The sequence below is a fragment of the Doryrhamphus excisus genome, chromosome 5 (assembly GCF_030265055.1).
Source record: "Doryrhamphus excisus isolate RoL2022-K1 chromosome 5, RoL_Dexc_1.0, whole genome shotgun sequence".
NCBI classification, from domain to species: Eukaryota; Metazoa; Chordata; class Actinopteri; order Syngnathiformes; family Syngnathidae; genus Doryrhamphus; species Doryrhamphus excisus.
Window position 1 is genome coordinate 24,373,735 of NC_080470.1, and position 22,586 is coordinate 24,396,320.

At 43.5% G+C, this 22,586-nt stretch overlaps 3 protein-coding genes across 3 annotated transcripts in view; 2 read left to right on the plus strand and 1 right to left on the minus strand.

The window, feature by feature from the left end:
- Positions 1-6,431: 6,431 nt before the first annotated feature.
- On the plus strand, positions 6,432-15,387 carry LOC131129464 (artemin). Its single transcript, XM_058073068.1, has 4 exons — positions 6,432-6,462; positions 8,836-8,897; positions 9,935-10,103; positions 12,763-15,387. Exons 1-4 carry the CDS (start codon positions 6,432-6,434, stop codon positions 13,173-13,175), a joined length of 675 nt encoding a protein of 224 aa, XP_057929051.1. The 3' UTR covers positions 13,176-15,387.
- Positions 15,388-15,758: 371 nt separating this feature from the next.
- rad54l (RAD54 like) lies at positions 15,759-22,341 on the plus strand. The gene is made up of 18 exons (XM_058072474.1): positions 15,759-16,204; positions 16,297-16,377; positions 16,707-16,817; positions 16,890-16,950; positions 17,019-17,154; positions 17,772-17,841; positions 17,918-18,206; positions 18,382-18,506; positions 18,580-18,730; positions 19,179-19,305; positions 19,373-19,447; positions 19,523-19,653; positions 20,920-21,030; positions 21,103-21,226; positions 21,308-21,386; positions 21,458-21,637; positions 21,711-21,874; positions 22,058-22,341. Exons 1-18 carry the CDS (start codon positions 16,202-16,204, stop codon positions 22,257-22,259), a joined length of 2,220 nt encoding a protein of 739 aa, XP_057928457.1. The 5' UTR covers positions 15,759-16,201; the 3' UTR covers positions 22,260-22,341.
- Positions 22,014-22,586, minus strand: part of arhgap39 (Rho GTPase activating protein 39) — a 35,851-nt gene continuing 35,278 nt past the window's right edge. Inside the window, exon 12 of the mRNA XM_058072473.1 lies at positions 22,014-22,263. The gene's annotated coding sequence lies outside the window, so the exon portion shown is untranslated. The remainder of the gene's footprint in view (positions 22,264-22,586) is intronic.

Below are 22,586 nucleotides of genomic sequence, written 5' to 3' on the forward strand. Positions count from 1 at the left end.
TTCCCGCCGCTCACATTCCTCCGCCATGACTCACTGGAGGAACCTTCACATGATGCCATGAAGGTGATTTCATGAGCACTCCCTCTCACTTTTGCTTTAGAAAGTTGTACAAGAGATTGTGGAGGAGAAAGAAAATAAAGGTTTGAGTTGGGACACTAGTGCCTCCTAGTGGCCTGCAGTTAAACAGCAAAAGCACAGGTGTGACAATAGCGACGCCTTCTAGGGTAATTTGAAGAACCAACGCATCCCTTTCCACAAATATTGGCTTTTGAAATGTCAAGTGCATGCCGAAGCAACAGAGGGCGCTGTAAGCACATTCTATTTACTGTCATTTACTGTCATTTACTGTCATTTACTGTCATGCTGTCATTACTGTCATACTGTCACTTTTTAAAAAGGATTTTATCATGTCCAATTTACCGGGAAATCAAAAAGATGTGGGGGACCACTTTGAGATATACAGTGGTGTGGAAAAAGTGTTTGCCCCCTTCCTGATTTTTTGTCATAATTAGATTCATCCATCCATCGATACATTTTCTATGCTGCTTATCCTCACTGATGTTGCGGGGGTAGCCTGGGGGATGACTTCTGCCGAGAGGCGGGGTACACCCTGGACTGGTGGCCAGCCAATCGCAGGGCACATATAGACAAACACACACTCACTTCATAACTATGGACAATTTGGAGTCGCCAATTTTTTTGGGAAAGTGGGAGGAAACTGGAGGACCTTCACACAGGGTGAACATGCAAACATCATACCAATAGTAAAATATGGTGGTGGTAGTGTGATGGTCTGGGGCTGTTTTACTGCTTCAGGACCTGGAAGACTTGCTGTGATAAATGGAACCATGAATTCTGCTGTCTACCAAAAAATCCTGAAGGAGAATGTCCGGCCATCTGTTGGTGACCTCAGCTGAAACCAACTTGGGTTCTGCAGCAGGACAATGATCCAAAACACCTCTGAATGGCTGAAAAAAAAACCAAAATATACAAATATATGAATAAATAATCCTTTGGATTAGAGGTGACAATGCAAATGAATGCAATATTTAATAATATATTTCATTAAGAATTAAATGATTTGATTTTTAAATGCACACAGTTGCTTCAAGTGTGCATGATCCAGCAGTCTAACAGGAAGTGACCTTGAAGAGGATCCAAACAATCCACTGGATCATCTTCAGCTGCTTTAGTGACCATAAAAGTGTCAGTATGATGGCGGACGGCGTGCAGGTAAACAGACGTGTTTATGTCAAAGGCAAAACATGCCAGGAATGCGGCGTGGTCGTGACTCGGTGCCCTGAACAACAGACACAGAGAAAGTTCCAGAAAAAGCCCAGCAGCAGGTGGCCTCTAATAAAAGAAGCTCCTTGACCCGCACATGTTGTCAGGCCCAGCACACACAAACACAGGAGCCTCACTTCTCTGTAGGTGGCCCTTACGAGGAGGGGCGACCGCTGCATTCCGCCGGTGATGGCCGTCTCCACTACGCTCACGGGCATTTTTTATGTGGGTCGCAACCCGAGCCCGGCCTGTTGCACCACGCCATCATTGTCCTACTTCATGATGGAGAGGAGGCGCGCTCACCTGAGAACATCCACAATGGTAGGATTCAGAACCCTGACGCACTGATGCACGGTGCTTCAGTGATGTGCACGATAGAATCCCGATGTTGCGTGTTTCTGTGTTGTTGTGTTCTCCCGGCAAGTGTAAGTGTGTTTTAGCCAAAATTACAAAGTGTACTGTATCACTTGAACTGAGCATAAACCTTCAATAGGAGGCGGAGATGATGGTCCAAACGAGGGAGTTGGGTCCACACATCTCTCATGTTGTGGTTCTTGGCATCAAGTCCCAAAACCCCCACATGCACAGCATCATAGCTGATGTGAACCCAGGTGGTTTCCATAAGTGACTTTGGGTCAGACTCTCCAAGCGGTACTGGAACATATCTCACATCAATGTTTGTGACTTTCCTCAGAGATGAATGCTCCAGCACGGCAGCCATGCATTTAGACCACACACGGTCGTCTGGGAGAAGTTGCCTGCCTTCCTTCCTCGGATCTTCTCATGTTGGTTTGCTGCCGAACATTCTCATGGTTCTGACACCGACTTGAATGGATTGGATGTTTTCAAAGTGGTTCTACTCCAACTACACATGTAATAAGTCCACCATGAGACTGGCATCTGCTCATCTGATGGCAGGATGTTTCTGTGTGAAAGTGCACGGCAATATGCCACTCTATATCTGGCTTCTGTGTGAAAGGCACAGAAAAATAAAGCCCTAGGTTGTTGGGCCTTGGTGGAGGTCATTCTTGTCCAGAGTGAGACTAGCTCTCACCACCCCTCAAATTGTTTTTTTGGACACTTACCACCCTCACTACTTGCCATCGTGGCTACGTAGTGGAAGGGGAGGGACAAACTGGAGTGCGAATAAATACTGCGATGCACTAACATCACTACACTGTCAAAGTTCCCTCAGAATCGTAGCATGCTGTGTACATAGTATAATTACTGATGTGTACTCATGGTAGTATTTCATATGAGATACAGCTAAGTCGATAGTGATGAGATCAGGAATGTGATGGACTGAGGAAGCGAATGATCACGTGATAAACGAGTCAATGGAGGGTTCAGGTCCCCTGGATGTTCATTCATTCATTCATTTTCTACCGCTTTTCCTCACGAGGGTCGCGGGGGTGCTGGAGCCTATGCCAACTGTCTTTGGGCAAGAGGCGGGGTATACCCTGGACTGGTGGCCAGCCAATCACAGGGCACATATAGACAAACAACCATTCACACTCACATTCATACCTATGGACAATTTGGAGTCGCCAATTAACCTAGCATGTTTTTGGAATGTACGCATGCACGGGGAGAACATGCAAACTCCACACAGAGATGGCCGAGGGTGGAATTGAACCCTGGTCTCCTAGTTGTGAGGTCTGCGTGATAACCACTCGACCGCCGTGCCGCCCCCCTGGATGTTATGACCTCTAATTACAGGTTAGCTTTTGAAACCGGTGCTCTGCGTCACAGCCAGCTAGCATGCTAGCAAAGCCGCAATTTTAAGAAGAGGTCAGTAGCGGTCTGTGCGGGCCCTCCTGAGATCCCATTTCCTCCACATCCTTCATGGTGTGTTTGTGCAGCTGATATTCCCTCGCTTGCAAATACATCATCCTGCCGAGTGGAAAGCTGCAAAATTCAAATGATGTCACGCCATCGTCGCGCTGGCACGAAAGCCTTAATGATGTCCTTCGGGAGGCTGATGAAGTGTTCAGTGTCACCAAAAGATTTATAACTAAAGAGACCAGTGCTGTGTGTCAAATGGAATGTTTCCGTCAGTACACTTCAATAAGTACACTACAGTATGTACACTGCGTACTTAATTCTTGAGGGTGCAAATTTTGTGTAGTGCTGTCCAAAATCTATGACTTTTGTCGCCGACCGCAATATTTTCCCTCTTCTTCTTCTCTTCTTATATTTGTGAATTGCAACCACTCAAGTTAGTGTCTCCCATTTTGCTACATAACCAAGATGGTGATGATTGAGGGTGGTTAGGTTACCATTTTACCGGATGTCCATCAATTGAGACACAGCCCAGTACTCCCAGTGCGACTGAAGTTACTCCTGCTGCTTCTATTCTCCTTTTAAGTGCACGGACGTAAAACACAAGCAATCCTTCATCCCGCCGCTCCTGTGCTCCTCCTTACACCTCCAAGACTGTTAGACCCTCCAGCAGGGGGTCGCTGTTGTGTCAACAACCCACCGGGGTGGGTGTCAGCCGGTCGGTCAGACTGGGCATGAGGCGCCCTGCTGGGGGTCGCGACCCGGACACGTGTCGAGGCTCAGAGTTGTCCCACACCACTTAGAGCAACAATGGCTGACTAGTCAAGCCTGACGATTAACCGCAGGGTTCATTTACAATCTAGAGCAGGGGTCTCAAACATGCGGCCCGCGGGACACTAGTTTGAGGCCCCCGCCTTGATATGAAAGTTTAATGTTTGATATGGATGCTGTATGGTATCATGTACCCAGAAAGAATTATTACGTTTGATTCATGTTCATGTTAAAGGTTAAATAACTGTTAATAGTTATCCTCCCTATTCGTGTGGAAGTGGTAAGCTTTTGGCTATTTAAGTTTAAAGGAAATAACTTGAAGGCTACCGTTTAGGTCGCTAGCTCTCTAGTTTGCGAGTTAGCATGTGTCACAAGACCCTGCAGTTGCGCAATATGTTGTAAATAAAAAGAGTATAAATGTGACTATAGTCGTGTTTTGTCATGTCTACAGGGCTCTAATAATGCTTTGTTCATTTTAATCTGAAAAAAATCATTTGTCTACCCACCAACTATATGTGGTTTCTTAAGTTTTTATTATTTGCCGTTTTATTATTATTATTATATTTATTTATTACTGATTGATTGATTTTCCTTATTCTTGATTTGTTTATTTATTTTTCATCTTATTTTGTGTAGAAAAATAAAAAGTAAGATATTTGAGAACAGTGGAATGTTTTATCAGAGCTTTTCTTGTAGAAAATTGGAACCAAAGCAAAGTTTTTTAATTTTTTTTGTTTTTAATAAATGCGTTGGGTTTTTTTTGGAAAACCTGATGCGGCCCAGTCTCACCCAGACCCTAGCTCCAGTGGCCCCCTAGTAAACTGAGTTTGAGACCCCTGATCTAGAGCGTGTTTTTATTGGCGGCACATTCTAAAAATACAATTAGCAAACAAGAAAGAGTAATACTAACGGCCCCTTTTACCACGCAACTCCTTTTGTCATTGGGTGTCACTGGGACTAATTCAGGAAGTGGACAATACATAGATAGCTTCAGCATAGCATGCTATGATGAATATCTGCCCTTGTAAAGTGGAGTTATCAACATTTTGTACATTTGCTCGAGGCTAAAATGTTTCACATTTTGTCAGCGCCCATCATCCAGCATCCATATTTTTTATTTGAGCTCATTTAATCAAAGTCCCAAGAAGGGAAAAACCTCCCATTTGATAGCGAACATAGGCCCTCAGACTGTTTTGCCATCAAATGTGGTGACAATCTGTGAAAATGGTGGCAGGGCCTAGTTTTTGTCATACATACGGCGTGCTAATAAGTGAGTTTTAGGAGTTTGTGTGCAAGACCCCTGAAATATCAATTGATTCTGACACGCTCAAAAACTTTGGTGAGTTTTCATGCCCCCCGGACCCTTTGATTTTCGTAGTTTTGGATGAGGTACGCTAATAATCAGATGTACTTGTCGTTTGCTGTGGTCCAAAACTAGAGTCAACGACTTTCCGGACATTTCTACTGTTTCTTGTATCGCATCTGTTTGGATTGGCAGTTCTTTTTTGAGAGAGGCCACCTCGATGCCCCCGTGGCCTCATCATGAAACGGGCCTTTCAAGCGGGGCGGGTGGGGTCACGCTCCAGCGACGCTGCCCATAGAAGGATCCTCCTGAGGATTTTAGGCTTGTAGCAACAATCAGGAGAGGACTTGAAAAGATTTTGCTGGACTTTGAGTGGAGTCCATCTTGATGAGATGCTTTTTGATGTCAAAAGGAGCCGGGACAGATGTTGTCTCAGTCTGTTTGTCCTGACATGACTAATATTTCATTTCACAGAGGAACATTCCATCCAGCACGTAGACCAACTGTACCCAACGTCATAATCATCATGGAGGTTTCAAATGACCACAAAGCTACGTCATGGTGGTGCCTCACTGACCTCCGCATGCAGTGGTCCATCTTGTCTTTGACTCTATGGACGACTTTGTTGCACTCCCCTGGACAAACACAACACAGCTTTGTTACCATGGTTACCACACCTAGAAACCCCAGTAAAGAAATCAGTAAAGCAGTTTTATGTTCTGTATTTTTTGTACCAAAATTAACCAAGTTGAAAAATGTAGGGAGTATTTACACGTTAAATGTTCAAAGAGAAGTAAGACGTACTGGTTAAAAAGACAATGTGGTAAGGATCCTACTACTATTACTCCTACAAATATTGATGGTATAGCTACCAAGGGTAAATAATCAGCCAAATGTCTGTGTTTTTTCTTTTATGTGTCATATATTGTATATATTTATATATAGTTTACAAAATCAAGGAATACGTTATTGGTCTTTGGAACAAATATGGTTTGATTGAGAGCTATAATAGTTTCTTGTGTGTTATTCCGCTTATAATGACGATCAACGAACTAAAGGCAATATCATCCATCCTGAAAACTTTGCTGTAAAAAGTTAGTTTCGCCCAACCCCACCGGCGACTAGAACAGGACGCCACGCATGCGCATATCTGCACGTCTGCACACACCTGCGCGGTTCCGCGAGCACGAGCGCCTTGCAGCAGCGCCTGCGCGGCCACGAGGACCGCGCGGCCACGGGATAGAAGTGTGCGCACACTCGAGCCGAGGAGCGTGCGTGCATCAGTGCGTCCATGATCGGCGGGACTGGCAAAGTCAGCACAGGTAAGAACGACTAGAACGTTCTAAGGTTCTTTTTACGTCACAGGGCAAAGTTGTGCGGGTGTACCTAATGAAGTGGCCTGCATGACGTGATAGCGTCAAACAGACTGACTTAAATGTTACACACTTGATTATTTTGAAGGGTTAAATGTTGCAATGTATTTCTCAAGACAACCCCAGCATGCAGCCTTGTATGTTTTAGACATACGGGTCATTTATTGTTCCACTCTATCAAGTTGGAAAGACTGTCATAGAGAGGAAGTTGGGTGAAAAATGGGACTCTTATAAGTCATTTTTAAGTTTATTCACATGACTTAAGGAACAACAATTGCCAAAATGACACAATAAGTTGATTATGTTGGCCAAAAGGGAAATTAAATAGCTTAAAAGACGATGTGTGGGTACCGTGCATCAATTATCCTTTAAAAGGCAATGTTGCATGTTGTAAATCCATCAATTGGTCACTACTTAGTAGTGGGTGTGTAACATTATGTCATAATCACAGTACGGTATATGATTTTTCCACTATGTTTGACCTATAAATATTGTTAGAATGTTGTATTGTCGTGTTAAACGATGGCAACATTTTCAGATAATGAACTTTGCGCATTTGGAAGTGAGGCCTTAAAAAAGTTGAGCTTTTTGGAACATCGAGTTTTGTGACATCAATGGGATCCAGACTTCCTTATATGGGCTGCAGATTTCCTGCACTCAGTAAATGTCCTTGGGAGCACTTGGGAGTTTGACCGTGTGTGGATGAATTAAATTTAAATAATTAGACGGTTTGGGCCAGAAGCAGGAAATGCATGGAAATGCTGCACAAACAGGTACAGAATATAGACGATCTAGAAAGATTTCTGTGCATGTTATTGTGTGTAGCTGCTCTATAGGAGTCCACAACTCAATAAAAAGGGCTAAAAATGAGCATAACCCTTTACGTTGACAGTTCAGTTCATTTTTGGTATGGTAAGGGAACAACAACATGAGTAGTTGTCAACATAAACGAAACCAAAACTTGATATTATGTTTGTTGACATGGATTTCCTCCATTGGTGCATATTTTTATTTTTCTGTTTTCATTTGATATTTAATGCTCTTTTGGAAGAAATTTACATTTTGCACTGTTGTATCTTAAGGAGGTTCTAAGTAAGCAATGTATTGCAAAGAAGCATTAAAGTGAAATAGGCTCTTCATCAGCTGATCCAAAGTTTAAGACCACAGCCTTTAAAATGTTGGCAAAAATTTGGACTCAATGTCATTTTCTGTCATGATCTCTTCATGGCAAAGGCAGAAAAAAAGCTTTCAGTCCTTGAACACGGTCAGATTGTTGTAACTCTCGCAATGCATCATTGCTGCTGAGGTTGGACGCGGTAAAGCAGTCATCTGAAACCTCTTCAAAGATCCTGACGGTCATGGAAAAGAAAGTCAAGTGGTAGACCCAATAAAATATCACATGCCCTGAGCCGGAGGATCTGATTGGTGTGGAATTTGCACTTTTCTCTGATGAGGAAAAAATGTGACCTTGGTGGTCCTGATGGCTCCCAATGGAGATCCCACCTGAGGAGGGGGCTCCATCAAAATCTGGGGGACTTTGTCCTTCAATGGAGCTTCAGGTTGTGCAGGGGTATCAAGTTGAGATGGCTACATATGTGGAGATGTTGCGGACGTTCATGACTGAAGGCCCTCATCTGTGTGGAGGACTTCTTCCAGAGGAATAACTTCACTCTTTTGGACCATCCCGTGTGTTCCCCTGATCTAAATCCAATTGAGAACATTTGGGGATGGATGCTAAGGAAAGTTTACAAAAATCATTTCCAGTCAGTGGATACCCTCCATGAAGCCATCTTCACCACCTGGAGCACCTCCTGGAAACAGTGGCAGCAAGCATGCCCATATGGTGATGAATAATAACGGTGCAGCTACTCATTACCGAGTCCTTTTTCGGAACATTTGATTCCGATTTTAGGGGGTGTTCAGGTCATTTTGGGCTGTGATCTTAAACTTTTGATGAGCTGATGAACAGCCTATTTTGATTTAACGGTTGTTTGCAATACATTTCTTACTTACTTTACTTTTACTTAAGCTTACTTTGCACTGAACAGGAAGTCAGTTGTAATTCTGTGCCACTAGATAGCAGTTATGTTGCTGTCCTGCTTAGCAATAATGATGTATTGTTACACTCCTATGACTTGGCGACAACCAGCAGAGGGCGCAATACACTTTGGACTAATTTGCTGCCAAAATGGGCATTTGGACAAATAAAAAAAGAACAATGTCATGTCATGAATGAATACTATGAATACTTGCTAATACCGGCGACTTGTTTGTCTGCTGCTGGTGAAAGAAGCACTCTGCCTTTGTCATTTTTTCTTTTAGATGGACAATCGTGTTGGATGCAGAAGGCGTCACACAGTCAGCATCGCCTGACGCACTGGAAGGTGAGCAAAGTCTGGCAGCAATATGAAGCTAAACTGTCCTTCAAATGGATGTTTGCAGTACTACATGAAAGCATCCGTACACACATGCAAACTGAAAAGAGCTTCCTGGGGTCAGTTTCCGCACTGCACAGGAGCTCATTTCAACAGTCATGCTAAAATATTAACCAATCCCGTACGGTCGCAAAGTGTCAGGTGACAATTAAGTAAAGGCACAGGAGGCCGCCGCAGGAGGCGGCACTTTCCACTATGTATAGTATGTCATGCTAAACATCAGCAAACACTATATGAAGAGTTACGCTGAACAGCCAGATAAATGCTCGTCACGCTTGGTAATATATACCAAACTACAACATTTAAACAACATAAAAGGTAACATTGATGAACAAAAAATAAACATATTGGCTGCTAAGCAAGAGGAGACACCGCACCTTGCCCGGATGTGGGATACCGGGGCCTAACCCTGGAGTCAGGTCCCGCGGGGGAGGAGGGGGATCAATACAGGTTTAAAAAACGATTTGAAAGTTTTCCCGTAATGCATTGCATCTGAGCAAAGCATTCATTTAAGCTATTTTAAACTCATATTGGTACTTGTTTGTATATTTCTCAGTTATAGCTTTTGAGTGTTAAGTTGTTGTGTGATGAGACTAGTGTTCTTTGTCAGACTGTTACTGCTAAAATCGGCACCAGTACTAGTATGGAACCAAGTTTCATTACCCATCTTTGCACATGCAGTCATCTATTGGCCACGTCTGATATTTTTTTTGTCACATTTATTTAGATCACATTCAATGTAGCATGTTAATAATAATAGTACTTGTCAAGATGGGCTGAAAATGGCAAGCGTTTTGCCAGTTTTTATGATGAAATGAGAGTTGGGTATGTTAGTACTAGGGTGTGTTCACACTTGTGATCTGGTTCCAAAGCAGAAAACTTTGATGCTGGACTTATCAGTCATCTGTTAGGTTACACTGGCTTGTTGTATTTAGAAGTCTTTTGTGGGGAAATGATTTAAACGCACCACGGTCTCTTGTGGTCAGGTGATGCTGTGGCTCATGGCAGCGTTGCTGGCGCTGGTGGAGGACGTGTTGTCAGAGGAGGACAGTCCAGAGACCCATCTGGACCTGCAGCGTGTCCTCAGGCATCCCTCCTGGCCTCCTGCACACAACCCTGAAGAGGATGTTGACCCTCTCTGGCCAGAAGTCTTAGGTAGGCTTCCAGCTTCTCTCCTTCTCTCCTTAGTACACGTGTACTTGTGCACACGTGTGTTGTCAACGGTGCCCTGAGGGTCCCTCCATCCTGATGCTAAGCTAACAGCTACAATGTGCTGCATGAAAGTAGTATCTTGTCACTGCTGAGTGACAAATATAGTCTGTGGAAGTCGGCCCGGACACTTTCAAGGCCGAGCGTGGCCTTGGTCACTGGAGCCAGGGTAAAAATAATTAATCCTGTCACGCCATCCATCCAGAGAGCTGATTGACTCGTTTGCTAGGAAATATGGTCAAACCTCGTTTTTGACAATAAAATCAAATAAAATTATTTCACATGTAAAATAAAAAATATTTTCTATTAAATGTATTTTTTGTTAATATTTTTGGGCGTCTGAACAGATTCATTGGATTTACATGAAGAACGAATTAATAACGAAAACCGAGTACCACTGTAGAAGCACTAGTCCTCCTCAATGGCCTATGATGAAGCAGTTTAATAACAAGCATAAAATGTAGGACATTATAAATAAATACTCCTGTTCATTAACATAACAAACTTACCATTAAAGCACTACATACGTGTGCTATTGATGATGATAATGACATGCAATACAACAGCTACTGTACATACGACTTATATAATGTATCATGTCAATCATGGGTCACATTAGGGCTGCACAAAAAAAAGTCGCAAAAAATTGTCAGAGCCCTCGATAACATGGCTATGTGAGACAAACGTAAAAAAAACAAAATAATTTCAATTGGAATTTCTCGTAATGTTTGTTGTTGTACAGTCACAGTTATTTGAAAGTTCTGCCGTTGAACCGTAACGTGAAATATTTGTGTGTAACTACAGTCACTGCTGTGTTGTGTGCATGTGTGTGTGTGTGTGTGCGTGTGTGTGTGTGGCGTGTCTCAACGTGGCTGAATTACCCGAGTGAGGAGTTCTTTGCCCGGGGAACATTTCTATGCATTTCTCCCTCATGATTACAAGTGTTCCTGTGGTAAACACGGAGGCATGAACTGACAAGCACCTCGGCCAGCGTTCTGCAATTGTAATTATCGTTCCCGTGGGGAACGCCGCACGACTTGAAGAGAAAGTGCAGGGCAGAGTCAGTCGTAGGTCCGGAAGCTGAAGTCTGTCAACAAGATGATGCGGTCCAATAATAAACAAATTGTTAAATGAATCGCTCTTAACCTTTTCAACCCCGAGTACCCTCCTGCCGGGGGCAAAGGGACTCTTGCTATATGTTATATTAATAAGAATGGATAATCATCATCACTATACCCAAGTTATACACATTATACTCTATTTTCCGGCCTATAAGCTTGTCCTAGAGTGCTACTCCTGTAGCACTGAAAATTACAATGAAAACATCAACGAAGAAGGAATGTCTGTTCTTGGTCTCTGATTTTATAAAATAAATTTCCCCCCTAAAATCCGACTTATAGACCAGTGCGACTTATGTTTGTTTTTCTTCTTCATTGTACATTTTGGGCAGGAGCGACTTATACTAGGGGCGACTTCTAGTCCGGAAAATATGGTACAAATATACACGTCTTGCCATGTTGTCAGAACACTGAGTGAGTCTAATTGTACTATTCAGAAAACATCCTTCCATGTTACCATGCAATTAGTAAGCTAACAAAATGGCAGCTGGCAGCTACATGGCACGTCTACAATGTCAACACAAATCACATTTTTATCGTTTTATGCACATAAAACAATTATAAATGAGATGAACATTTAAGGTTACGTTTATCTTCACAGTGTGAAGATAAGGTGTTCCCAAGACACCATGTGGCAGCCAAATCAACCCCCGCCATTTTCTTTTTTTTTGCCATGAGTTATTTCTTGAATTCATGAGTGTTTCTCACCTTCTTTATCAAAATGCTGGCACTTGCAATGTTATTTGTTGATTTGAGAAACAGTAATGAACTGAAGAATGAACTTGGCAAAAACAGGAAAGCGGTGGTGGTTGATCTCGCTGCCACACTGTCTTTGGGAACAGCCATCAAGAATCAGGTCTTCAATGAAGGTAAAAGTAACCAGAAATGTTCATTTATCCTTTTCATCAATCATTTGTATGTATTTTGAATTGTTTTCTACATGTCAAACTATAATTGTAAAACTATAAATACATGTTTTATGTTCATATTTTTGGCTTTCCGACATGAACTTGCTATACAACTAATTCTGTCTTCATTTTCCTGTCTTTGGAAGAAGAATAGCCTCTGGCATTGGCGAAGGAAAAGAAATGAAACATAATCCATGCAGTGATGAGGTATTTAGGAAAGCATTACCTGAAATCAATAAGTAGGTCAGGATACGACTTGTCTTTATGGCTTGTGTTGTAGTGGCACCTCAAGTTGAAGTCTTTCATTGTCAGTAATGTCAATAAATAAGTACACAGTTTCCCATCCTGCCTTAAAAAAAAAATAATTCTACCAACTTACCATGCTCATCTTGTCTTTATAAAGCAACATCTCAGCGTCTCATACCAGGCGCCCCTGCTGGTGAGAGACAGTAATTACAATCATTTTCAGCTTTTATTTTTGAACATTTTTCTAATCGAATTGAGCCACCAGTTGCCCATGCCCGCCATACTTTGCTGTGTGCATGCCATCCATCAAAGAACGTGTGTTGTATGTTCTAGAAGAATGGACGCTGCTGCAGGAAGAGGATGTCCCGCATCAGAGCAGGTGGCGGCGTTCACATCATGACACAGACGTGAGCAGAGCTTCCAGGAGGAAGCGTAAGAGGACCAAGAGCAGCGGCGACTGCCGCGTGGAGAAGAGGCAAATGCGAGTGCGCGACCTCGGCCTGGGCTACGACTCGGACGAGATCATCCTCTTCAAGTACTGTGTGGGCTCGTGTCACGGCGCCCGCAGGAACTACGACCTGGCACTCAGGGCCCTGGTGGCCCAGGGGAGCGTCTCGGGGCGCAAGGTCAGCAGCCAACCGTGCTGTCGACCCACACGCTACGAGACCGTGTCCTTCATGGATGCCCACACCATGTGGCAGACCATCAAGTGGCTCTCTGCGGCCAACTGCAGCTGTGTGGGCTGACGAGGCAGTAGACGCTTCTACAGTGTTGTGTTTGGTGACGGTGTCCATGGAAGGAATGTTTTAATTAGGAGCGACTTCCTACAGTGAGTGAGCTGAGGATGGAACCAGCAACCTTTACCACCCGAGAGAGCAGAGTGCGGGACTCACAAAGGCTGCTTCAAGAGTTGCACGCTGAGGTACACTTGAGCTCCTCTCGGAAGCTGGCGAGGGTTTCCTTGTTGCTCCTGGAGGGGGGCCAGATACCTCCATAAAGCAGCCATGGCACCATGAGGATTGTCTGCTGCCAGCCTGGATTTAGAACAGCTTGCTTGAACTGAAAGATCCTCAGACAAGGGGACATCCTAAGCAGGTCTTCAGCCAATATTTCTTTGAAGGATGCCCCCCCCCCCCACACACACACTTTATTGCTGAGGTTGTGATGCTTTCACATGTTTGGTTGGCATGGCAACCATGGATGCTTCACACCCACCTTATCTGGAACTTTACCGGCCTGCATGTTTGCTCCACAGACATTACGTCCAAGTTAGCCTTCTGACTTCACACAGCATGGACAAAAGTATTGGGACAGCTAGAGGTCACTGATGTACTTGTTCTCCAGTTCTTCCACAGCAAACTCCACACATGCCTTTAGGGACCTTGCTTTGTGCACTGGGAACAGGAAAGGGCCTTCCCCTGCAGAACAGCCTGAGCCAGCCAAAAGGACCGTGGCGCTCAAGGTTGTTCGACCGCATTCCCGACCAAATGCTTTGGCATGCAAACACATTTCCTTCCGTGTGGATTTAGGATGGTCTTCGTAAGACCAAATGTTGCTCTCATCATGTGACACAAGTCTACCTTGCTTCCGGGGCAGCTCCACAACACAGTGTGGCTTCAATACACACAAACACACACCATGATGACCTCCATGTATGTAAAGTACATGCCACAGTAGCTGCATCGTCCTTGTTTACATCTCTGTCAACAGCGTGTTGTGGGATGCCATTACAAATATAGATGTGAGCCAAGCGTCGTTCACAGTGACGGCTTTTCAACACGTACTTTAATTTTAGATGCACAGAGACATGATACCATTAACAAGCATTTCGTCTTTTCAAACAAAGCATTCTTTGACTGTGTTTAAGTCTTGTTTGATCCAAACATGACTTGGACTTGTGATAATATATCCAGTATATAGATGCATGAATGGTTATCATGTATGTATTCTTGGTAAGAGTAAGAACATGTATGTTTAATATCAGGCTATGAATATTCGAGTGTATGTCTTAGTGGTGGTCACATAACGCCACAAGAATAGGTTTTTACCTTGTTACTATTACTTTTTTTGTGACTGGAAAAGCTCACAGAAAAAGTTTGACTTAGTAAAGTTACAAAACCTCAGGAATATTATCTGAATGTCACATTTTAGTTTGTTTCACAATGTTCTCCTTTTTCTATTTTTGCCTCCATTAAAGTGAATTGCATTTCTCGCATAACACTACAATCCTATTAAACACCAAAACAGTTTACGTTAAGTAACATTTAAGGAAACATAGCCATCATCCAAAAGGTGAAAATTTGTGTTTAAGGTGGCTGTAAACATTGATTCATCAGCACCATTTTCTCCTCCTTTCATAAAAAGTCTTAAAGGGAAGGTGACATGTAAAGTGCTGCTTTGAGATGCTCTGCATCATGTTGCCTTACTGTACATAGATATAAGATATTTATTGTTTAAATTATTCTATTTATTCTTCATTCTCATTAAACATCATCTGAGGATATTTATGAGTAATAAAGATCACTTTTATAAAATGCAGAACAAGGCCAAAGTCAGTTTTTCTTCTCACATTGACAGTCATTTCCTAAAATCCTTATGTGAATTGTTATCTTAATGGACTGTGATGCTCGCTTTAATGATCATGTGTAGACATGCATAAAGTTGTAGTTTATGGACTGTTAAGTTGACACAGGAATGCAATTAGTGGTGAGGCAGTCACTCACATTGGTAAAGGAATAATAAAAGGGAGGGAGTAAGTAAGTAAGTGAGTAATCTGTGTTAGATGATGATTATGAGTTAGATGTTTAATCTGCAAATATTATTGTCATGGACAGAGTTATTTCATCTATGATGCATTCTAACCACTGTTTTTGTACACAGTAAAATATTGTACAATTGTTATGGCCTTCGTGTTTGTATTTCTACAATGTGTCTGAATTGAGACACGGCCATCCTGTTTCTTTTTTGTAGTAATTAAAAACACTATTCAACATATGTCTCTTCCATGCGCTCAATTACTCTTTTCTTTGTCCTTAATATCACACAGTAAATGTAAAGGACAATATCGCCATCTAGGGGACAGTCTAGCTAAAAACCAAGCAGCTTTGCCTGATGTCTCATTTAAAAATGCAAACAGGTTAAGAATGAGACTGTCAACAATTCTAAAAGTCATTGTAATATATATATATATAATATATATATATATATATACATATTTATATTAACAGTAGATTAACTGATACTGATTAACAGTAGAAAGTGCTTAGTTTGTTTCTACTTCCTGGTTCACTGACGTCAAACGTTACGATTGGGCGAACGGTTCCATTTCGATATAAAGGAGGGGAAGGTTCTTGGCTATACCATTCATACCACCACAAATATAACAAATAAATAGAATATGTATTGAAGGTCGCGTTTAAAATGAAGCTGATATATACATAATGAAAACGTGTCAGATATGTTGTTTCACCGGAATCTGGCGCAAAAATACAGTACCTACACGTTAATCAGCAAATCAAAAAGAGGTGTTTTCCCTTTGCGGTTGCCGTAGTTTAGCACTTTAGCGCGCAGTTTGACGGTACGATGGTAACAACCGCCACACGTTAATTAATATTTACTTCAGTTACTCATTCAAAGCTTCTAAAGTGACGTCAAAGTTCATAACGGTACCTTTGGTGTGTTAAACACCGCACTGGTGTATTGTGTACGCGATGCTACATGATACTAGCGGGCTAACGTAGAAGCAAACAACAGCTTCGAGGCACCGGCAGACATGGTGAGCTAGCAAAATAAACCTGACCTATTATTTACCTTTATGGTGCTCCGGAACGAGGCATTGTTTGTAACCTTTGCATTGTGGAAACACAGAGAAGGAGTTTGGCTCCGAGTCAGGTCGCCAAACGGAAGCAAACGGAGGATGATGATGATGAAGAGTGGACGTGCATAGCGGTGAGTTAGCGTCTATTTATCATTTTTTAAATCGCTATTATTATTTGAGCTCTCTTCAACTGTTTATTAACTGCATTATTTCACCAATATATAATCAGTGTACTTAATAATGATGCCTCTTTTGCATCATTAATTATTACAATTTCTTGCAAATCGTTTTTGACAGTATATGAAGGAATATGGTTATACATTCTTATGTTATATTTATAAAAATTGAACATCACAATCTACTGAAGCCTGTTTAAGTACTATTTGCTGTGTGTGTATTTTATTTCAACATTAGTTCCCAAGTAACATTCACAGAGTACCTATTATGTTACCATTGATAGGAGAAAAGAAGCAAAAGTGAGCAAGCAATGCGAGAAAGTCACATATCTCCATTCAGGAAGCCGCTGACGCAGCTGAATTCTCGGCCCGAGTGCGCAGACGCCGACAAGCACGTGAGCGCAAAAACGGCTATGGTTAACTTGACTGGAGGTTGTGAGTCTAAATGTCACAAATGTCTCCCGCAGGAGGAATTCATTCGCAGGATCCTCTCCAAGCCGTTTAAAGTTCCCATCCACAATTACACTGGTAAGCTTCGTCTCCTCATCTTCTGGTCCGAAACACCTTCAGCTGATTCTCAACGTCTTCTTCCACAGGCTCGCTGGGAATCCGAGCGCTTGGACTAAAGCGCGCAGGCGTGAGGCGAGCCCTTCATGATCCGTTTGCAGATGACGCCTTGGTTCTGTTTGAGCCCCAGTCGCTCAGCGCCCATGAGCAGCTCAAAGCGGACAAGTAGGTTGACGACATAAGTTGGAACTTGGAACATAAACGTTAGTTAGTTAGAATTAGCAACTAAGTCGTCCACAATTTCTTTCATCCCTGTAGTTGTCTTGTATATTGGATGAGGCTTTCCAAGGGCGGGAGAGACGGGGCTTTTTGGGATTCATTATAACTGTCCATGTCAGGAGTAGATCCTTTCACATGTTCAAAGATACCTCATTTATTGTTCACGATGGCGTTTGAGAGGCTGGCTGCAGCCTAAGTTGACTGCCGTTTCACCACTTTTTGAGCATTTCACCATGTCCAAGTCCTCTTTTCAGCCTAACTTTCCTTTTCATTGACGCGTTGACACGAAGACGATTCTGCATCACGCTCAGAAGACAAAATGGAGGAAAAAAGTTACTCAAAAGAACGAAAGCGATGCTGTGATTCCTCATTGTATGAATGGATGATTAGGCATTTAGTAGGTTTTTTTTTTTTTTTGTTTAATTTTGCCGCGATTAAAAAGCAATCCATACACCACAAATGACCCCCAGGCCGCACTTCATCACAATCTAAGGGAATGTCTTGTTTTTTGTCTTATACAGTAGCTTTAGCTTGTTTATGAAGCTTTCCTTTTTTTTGTGCAGGGACAAACTTCCCGTCCACGTTGTTGTGGATCCCGTCTTAGGCAAGGTGCTCAGACCCCACCAGAGAGAGGTAAATGCCTGGTGTTCCATTTTACAAGGCCAAGGCAGGAATCCAGGAACTCTATAATAAGTCCTATCACATCCAGGGGGTGAAGTTCCTGTGGGACTGTGTGACGGGCAGACGCATTCCGGGCTCGTACGGCTGCATCATGGCTGACGAGATGGGCCTGGGCAAGACCTTGCAGTGTATTACTCTCGTGTGGACGCTGCTTCGCCAAAGTGCAGACGCCAAGCCGGAGATAGACAAGGCCATCGTGGTGTCGCCGTCAAGTCTGGTTCGCAACTGGTTCAATGAGGTGGCAAAGTGGCTGGGAGGATGCGTGGCGCCGGTGGCAATAGATGGAGGCTCCAAGAACGACATTGACGGGAAACTTGGTAATTGGATGCAAGGGGTGCTTTAGCAAAGGTGAAGTGCTCACTAATAAGATGCAAGCCTTCTGTGTGCTTCTAGGAAAAGTTGCATCCTCTACTTTTTACTGTTGATGGAAAGTTGGCTTGACAAGCTATAGTGGTTGTCCCTTATCCATGTGTCTACTTTTGTGCCTTCTAGTGAACTTCATCTCCCAGCGTGGCCTCAGAGTACCAACCCCCATACTCATCATCTCATATGAGACGTTTCGGCTGCATGCAGAGGTTCTGCACAAAGGCCAAGTTGGTCTCATCATCTGCGACGAGGTAGTTGTGCAGTTTGACCAAGTGTTCAGCACAACACACAGTCATGCTTGCATGCGTTTTTGACTCACTGCAGGGCCATCGCCTCAAGAACTCTGACAACCAGACGTACCAAGCTCTCAACGCCATGAGAGCCCAAAGGAGAGTGCTGATATCAGGCACACCCATCCAGAACGACCTGCTGGAGTACTTCAGCCTGGTCCACTTTGTTAACGCTGGCATCCTTGGTAAGCAGCCTTTTGTCGCTGTCCAACAGAACAGCATTAGAACACAATCCTTTGGGATTTGGAAAAATAGAAATAGAAGTAGTCTGTTCCAGAATCAAACTTTCTCCATGGTAAAACTTTTGCAGTCTGCACAAGAAGTGCTTTAACGGGGACCTATTATGCTCTTCCCACTTTTCTGACTTTGGGTAAGTAACCGATCTCAGCGGAGTGGGCATGCCCAGAGGCGGGCCGTGGGGGGAATAAATTAAAACAGACCGTTTTGGCATGAAGCACAAATCAAAGGATATACTACAGCTGGAATAGATGCAGATTCTAGAAGATGTAGAAAGTTCTCTGTGCTGATTATTGTGTGTAGCTGCTCTATAGAGACCACAACTCAATACAAAGGGTCGAAACATTTGCATAATAGGCCCCCTTTAAGTCACATTTTAACATTCCATGATAACAGGCACAGCTCAGGAGTTCAAGAAACGCTTTGAAATTCCCATCCTGAAGGGTCGGGACGCTGACGCCAGCGATAAAGACAGACAAACAGGAGAGGACAAGCTCAAGGAGCTGATCAGCATCGTCAACAGGTAGCTTCCTTTGTGAAGGGAAAATCTCAACATCATGTCGAATTAACCACCTGCTGCATCTCCTCAGGTGTTTAATCAGGAGAACGTCTGACATCCTGTCCAAGTATCTGCCTGTCAAGATAGAACAGGTGGTCTGTTGCAGGTAGGCTGGACTTGTGTTGAGTCAGTGTATCCAAACGTGTGGCGTGTACTAAAGACATGATGACTTTCCCCGCAGACTGACCCCTCTGCAGACAGAGCTCTACAAGCGCTTCCTGAGGCAGGCCAAGCCTGTCGAAGCCCTACAAGGAGACAAGATCAGCGTCTCCTCGCTGTCGTCCATCACTTCGCTCAAGAAACTCTGCAATCGTAAGACGTCTGATCTTGAAAATCTAAAATACATATCGTTGGAGACACGCCAGCTATCTATTCACACAGGAATTTCACTTTTTCTGTGACAGAATGCCTATTGAAAATGAATGGACAGGTCCCATTTTTCACATTTCTCTACCAGCTCAAATCTTAAAAACATTCAGCTCATTTGGGACATTCAGACTAACGGTATTCCACATCCCCAAAATTCTGTATTTTCCATAACATGCAATCCTTCTGATCTTAAGAATTCTGACCACTTACACATTTCTCAAATGCTCCAAACCACACAAATATCAAAACATTTAGGCTATTTTCCATATTCCAAAAAATCCCAGTTTTCCAGGACTTGCACAGGACATAACCATCTGATTGAAATGAACGACATTTTTCCACATTTGTTAACACACTTCCAGCATCAGTGCATTCATTTTCTCACATTCCATTCATTCATTCATTCATTTTCTACCGCTTTTCCTCACGAGGGTCGCGGGGGGTGCTGGAGCCTATCCCAGCTGTCTTCGGGCGTAAGGCGGGGTACACCCTGGACTGGTGGCCAGCCAATCACAGGGCACATATAGACAAACAACCATTCACACTCACATTCATACCTATGGACAATTTGGAGTCGCCAATCAACCTAGCATGTTTTTGGAATGTGGGAGGAAACCGGAGTACCCGAGTACTCCACACAGAGATGCCCGAGGGTGGGATTGAACCCTGGTCTCCTAGCTTTGAGGTCTGCGCGCTAACCCCTAGACCACCGTGCCGCCCCTTTCTCACATTCCAAAATAAAAAAAATCACATTTACCATAATTCCACAATTTCCACAACAGAATTCCCATTGGAAATTATTGGACAATTTTCTCAATTGTAAGAAACCGTTCCAAGATGATAACATTCAGCTCATTCAGGTCTTGACAATTGTAAGTATTTCTACATTTCTTAAATGATTTAAACAATTTCAGCATCAAAACATTCAGTTTCCTCATTCCAAAAAAAAAACAAGTTTCCTGGGAACAATTTCCATAAATATTAAAAACATATTCTCACATTTGTCAACCCATTCTAGCATCAAAACATCCTAGCCATTCCAACTATTTTCCACTTTTCACATAATTCCACATTTTTGTACAGCATTTAAGTTCAGCTTGAGCTCTTTCCTTCTTCGGTTGTTGTGGGAATTGTGGGATGCAATGGGCTTGTTTTCTACATGTGATAATGTTGTTGTCTACATTTCTACAAGTGATATTTGTGTGTCAGACCCTGCTCTCATCTATGACAAGTGCCTGGAGGGTGAGGAAGGTTTTGAAGGTGCTCTGGATCTTTTCCCGCCCGGCTACTCCATTAAATGTGTGGAGCCTCAGCTGTCAGGTAAGAAAGCAAAAAGCTATGAAGTCGCTGTTTGAGGGAGATGCAGTGTTCAGCCTGCCTGCTTTGCTCCAGGGAAAATGCTAGTCCTGGACTACATTCTTGCCATGACCAGGACGACCACCAGCGACAAGGTGGTTCTCGTCTCCAACTACACTCAAACACTGGACATCTTTGAGAAGCTGTGCCATTCTAGAAGGTGCCATTTTGGGAGGGACCCATCATGTCTTTGGGCCTGAGGTAGGATTGCTACTTCATCCGCCCTGCTGCTGTCTCGCAGGTACCCGTATGTCCGACTGGACGGCACCATGTCAATCAAGAAACGGGCCAAGATTGTGGAGCGGTTCAACAGTCCGTCAGTAAGTTCAAAGCTGCGTGAAGCGCCAACGAGAGACCTTGAGCGCAAGTTGAATCCATCCGTATCTTCTAGAACCCAGAATTCATCTTCATGCTGAGCAGCAAGGCAGGAGGCTGTGGCCTGAATCTAATCGGCGCCAACCGCTTGGTGATGTTCGATCCCGACTGGAATCCGGCCAACGACGAGCAGGCCATGGCACGGGTGTGGAGAGACGGCCAGAAGAAGACGTGCTACATCTACAGGCTGCTGTCTGTGAGTAGCACACGTCTCACATTTGCTACAGTCGCCACGCTCATGCCACGCCTATGCTCATGCCTGACCACAGACCGGCACCATCGAAGAGAAGATCTTGCAGAGGCAGGCCCACAAGAAAGCCTTGAGCAGCTGTGTGGTGGACGAGGAGCAGGATGTGGAGCGCCACTTCTCGTTGGGCGAACTGCGAGAACTCTTTGCACTCAATGAGGAGACCGCCAGCGACACACACGACAAGTAAGGATCACATGTTTTGCAGAACTTTACTTTAGAGATCCAAAGCCGTTTTGGAATACATAAAAGGAATTATTATGTATCATTTGGTTCTGAAGATGGAACACCTAAACAAAACCGTAGCTTTGCAGTACTCCAATGGTATTTCAACTCACCACGTCTTCCCTCTGTGCATGGCTCCATTAGATTTCGCTGTCGCCGCTGCGTCAACGGCATCCAAGTCCGTGCCCCTCCAGCTGAGTCCGACTGCACCAGCGACCTCTCCCAGTGGAACCACTGTTTTGACAAGAAGGGCCTGAGGGACCAAGTGTTGAAGGCTTCCTGGGATGCAGCTATCTCCTTCGTCTTCCACCAGCGCTCCCACGAGGACCAGAGGGGTGTCCTGTGACTGCCTGTGTACAGACATATTTATTCATTGATGAGTGTTTTAGTTTTTATCAAAACTGAAGAATAAAGTCCATATTTGTTGAGGAAGCGGGGTATACTTTGTATTGGAGTGAGATATAGACAGATAAGTACAGTTCTTATAGCAGATAACAGAAATGGGAATTCGGAATCCAGACCTGATGTAGTTTTTTAGATTAGCCAAAGAAATGTATCTAGTATGGGTGCCAGCACATTCAGGAGTGGATGGTAATGAGTTGGGACATGTATATGCAAGGAAAGAACATATACCATTCAAAAAGAGTAAATCACGCAAGAAGGACCAGCAGGA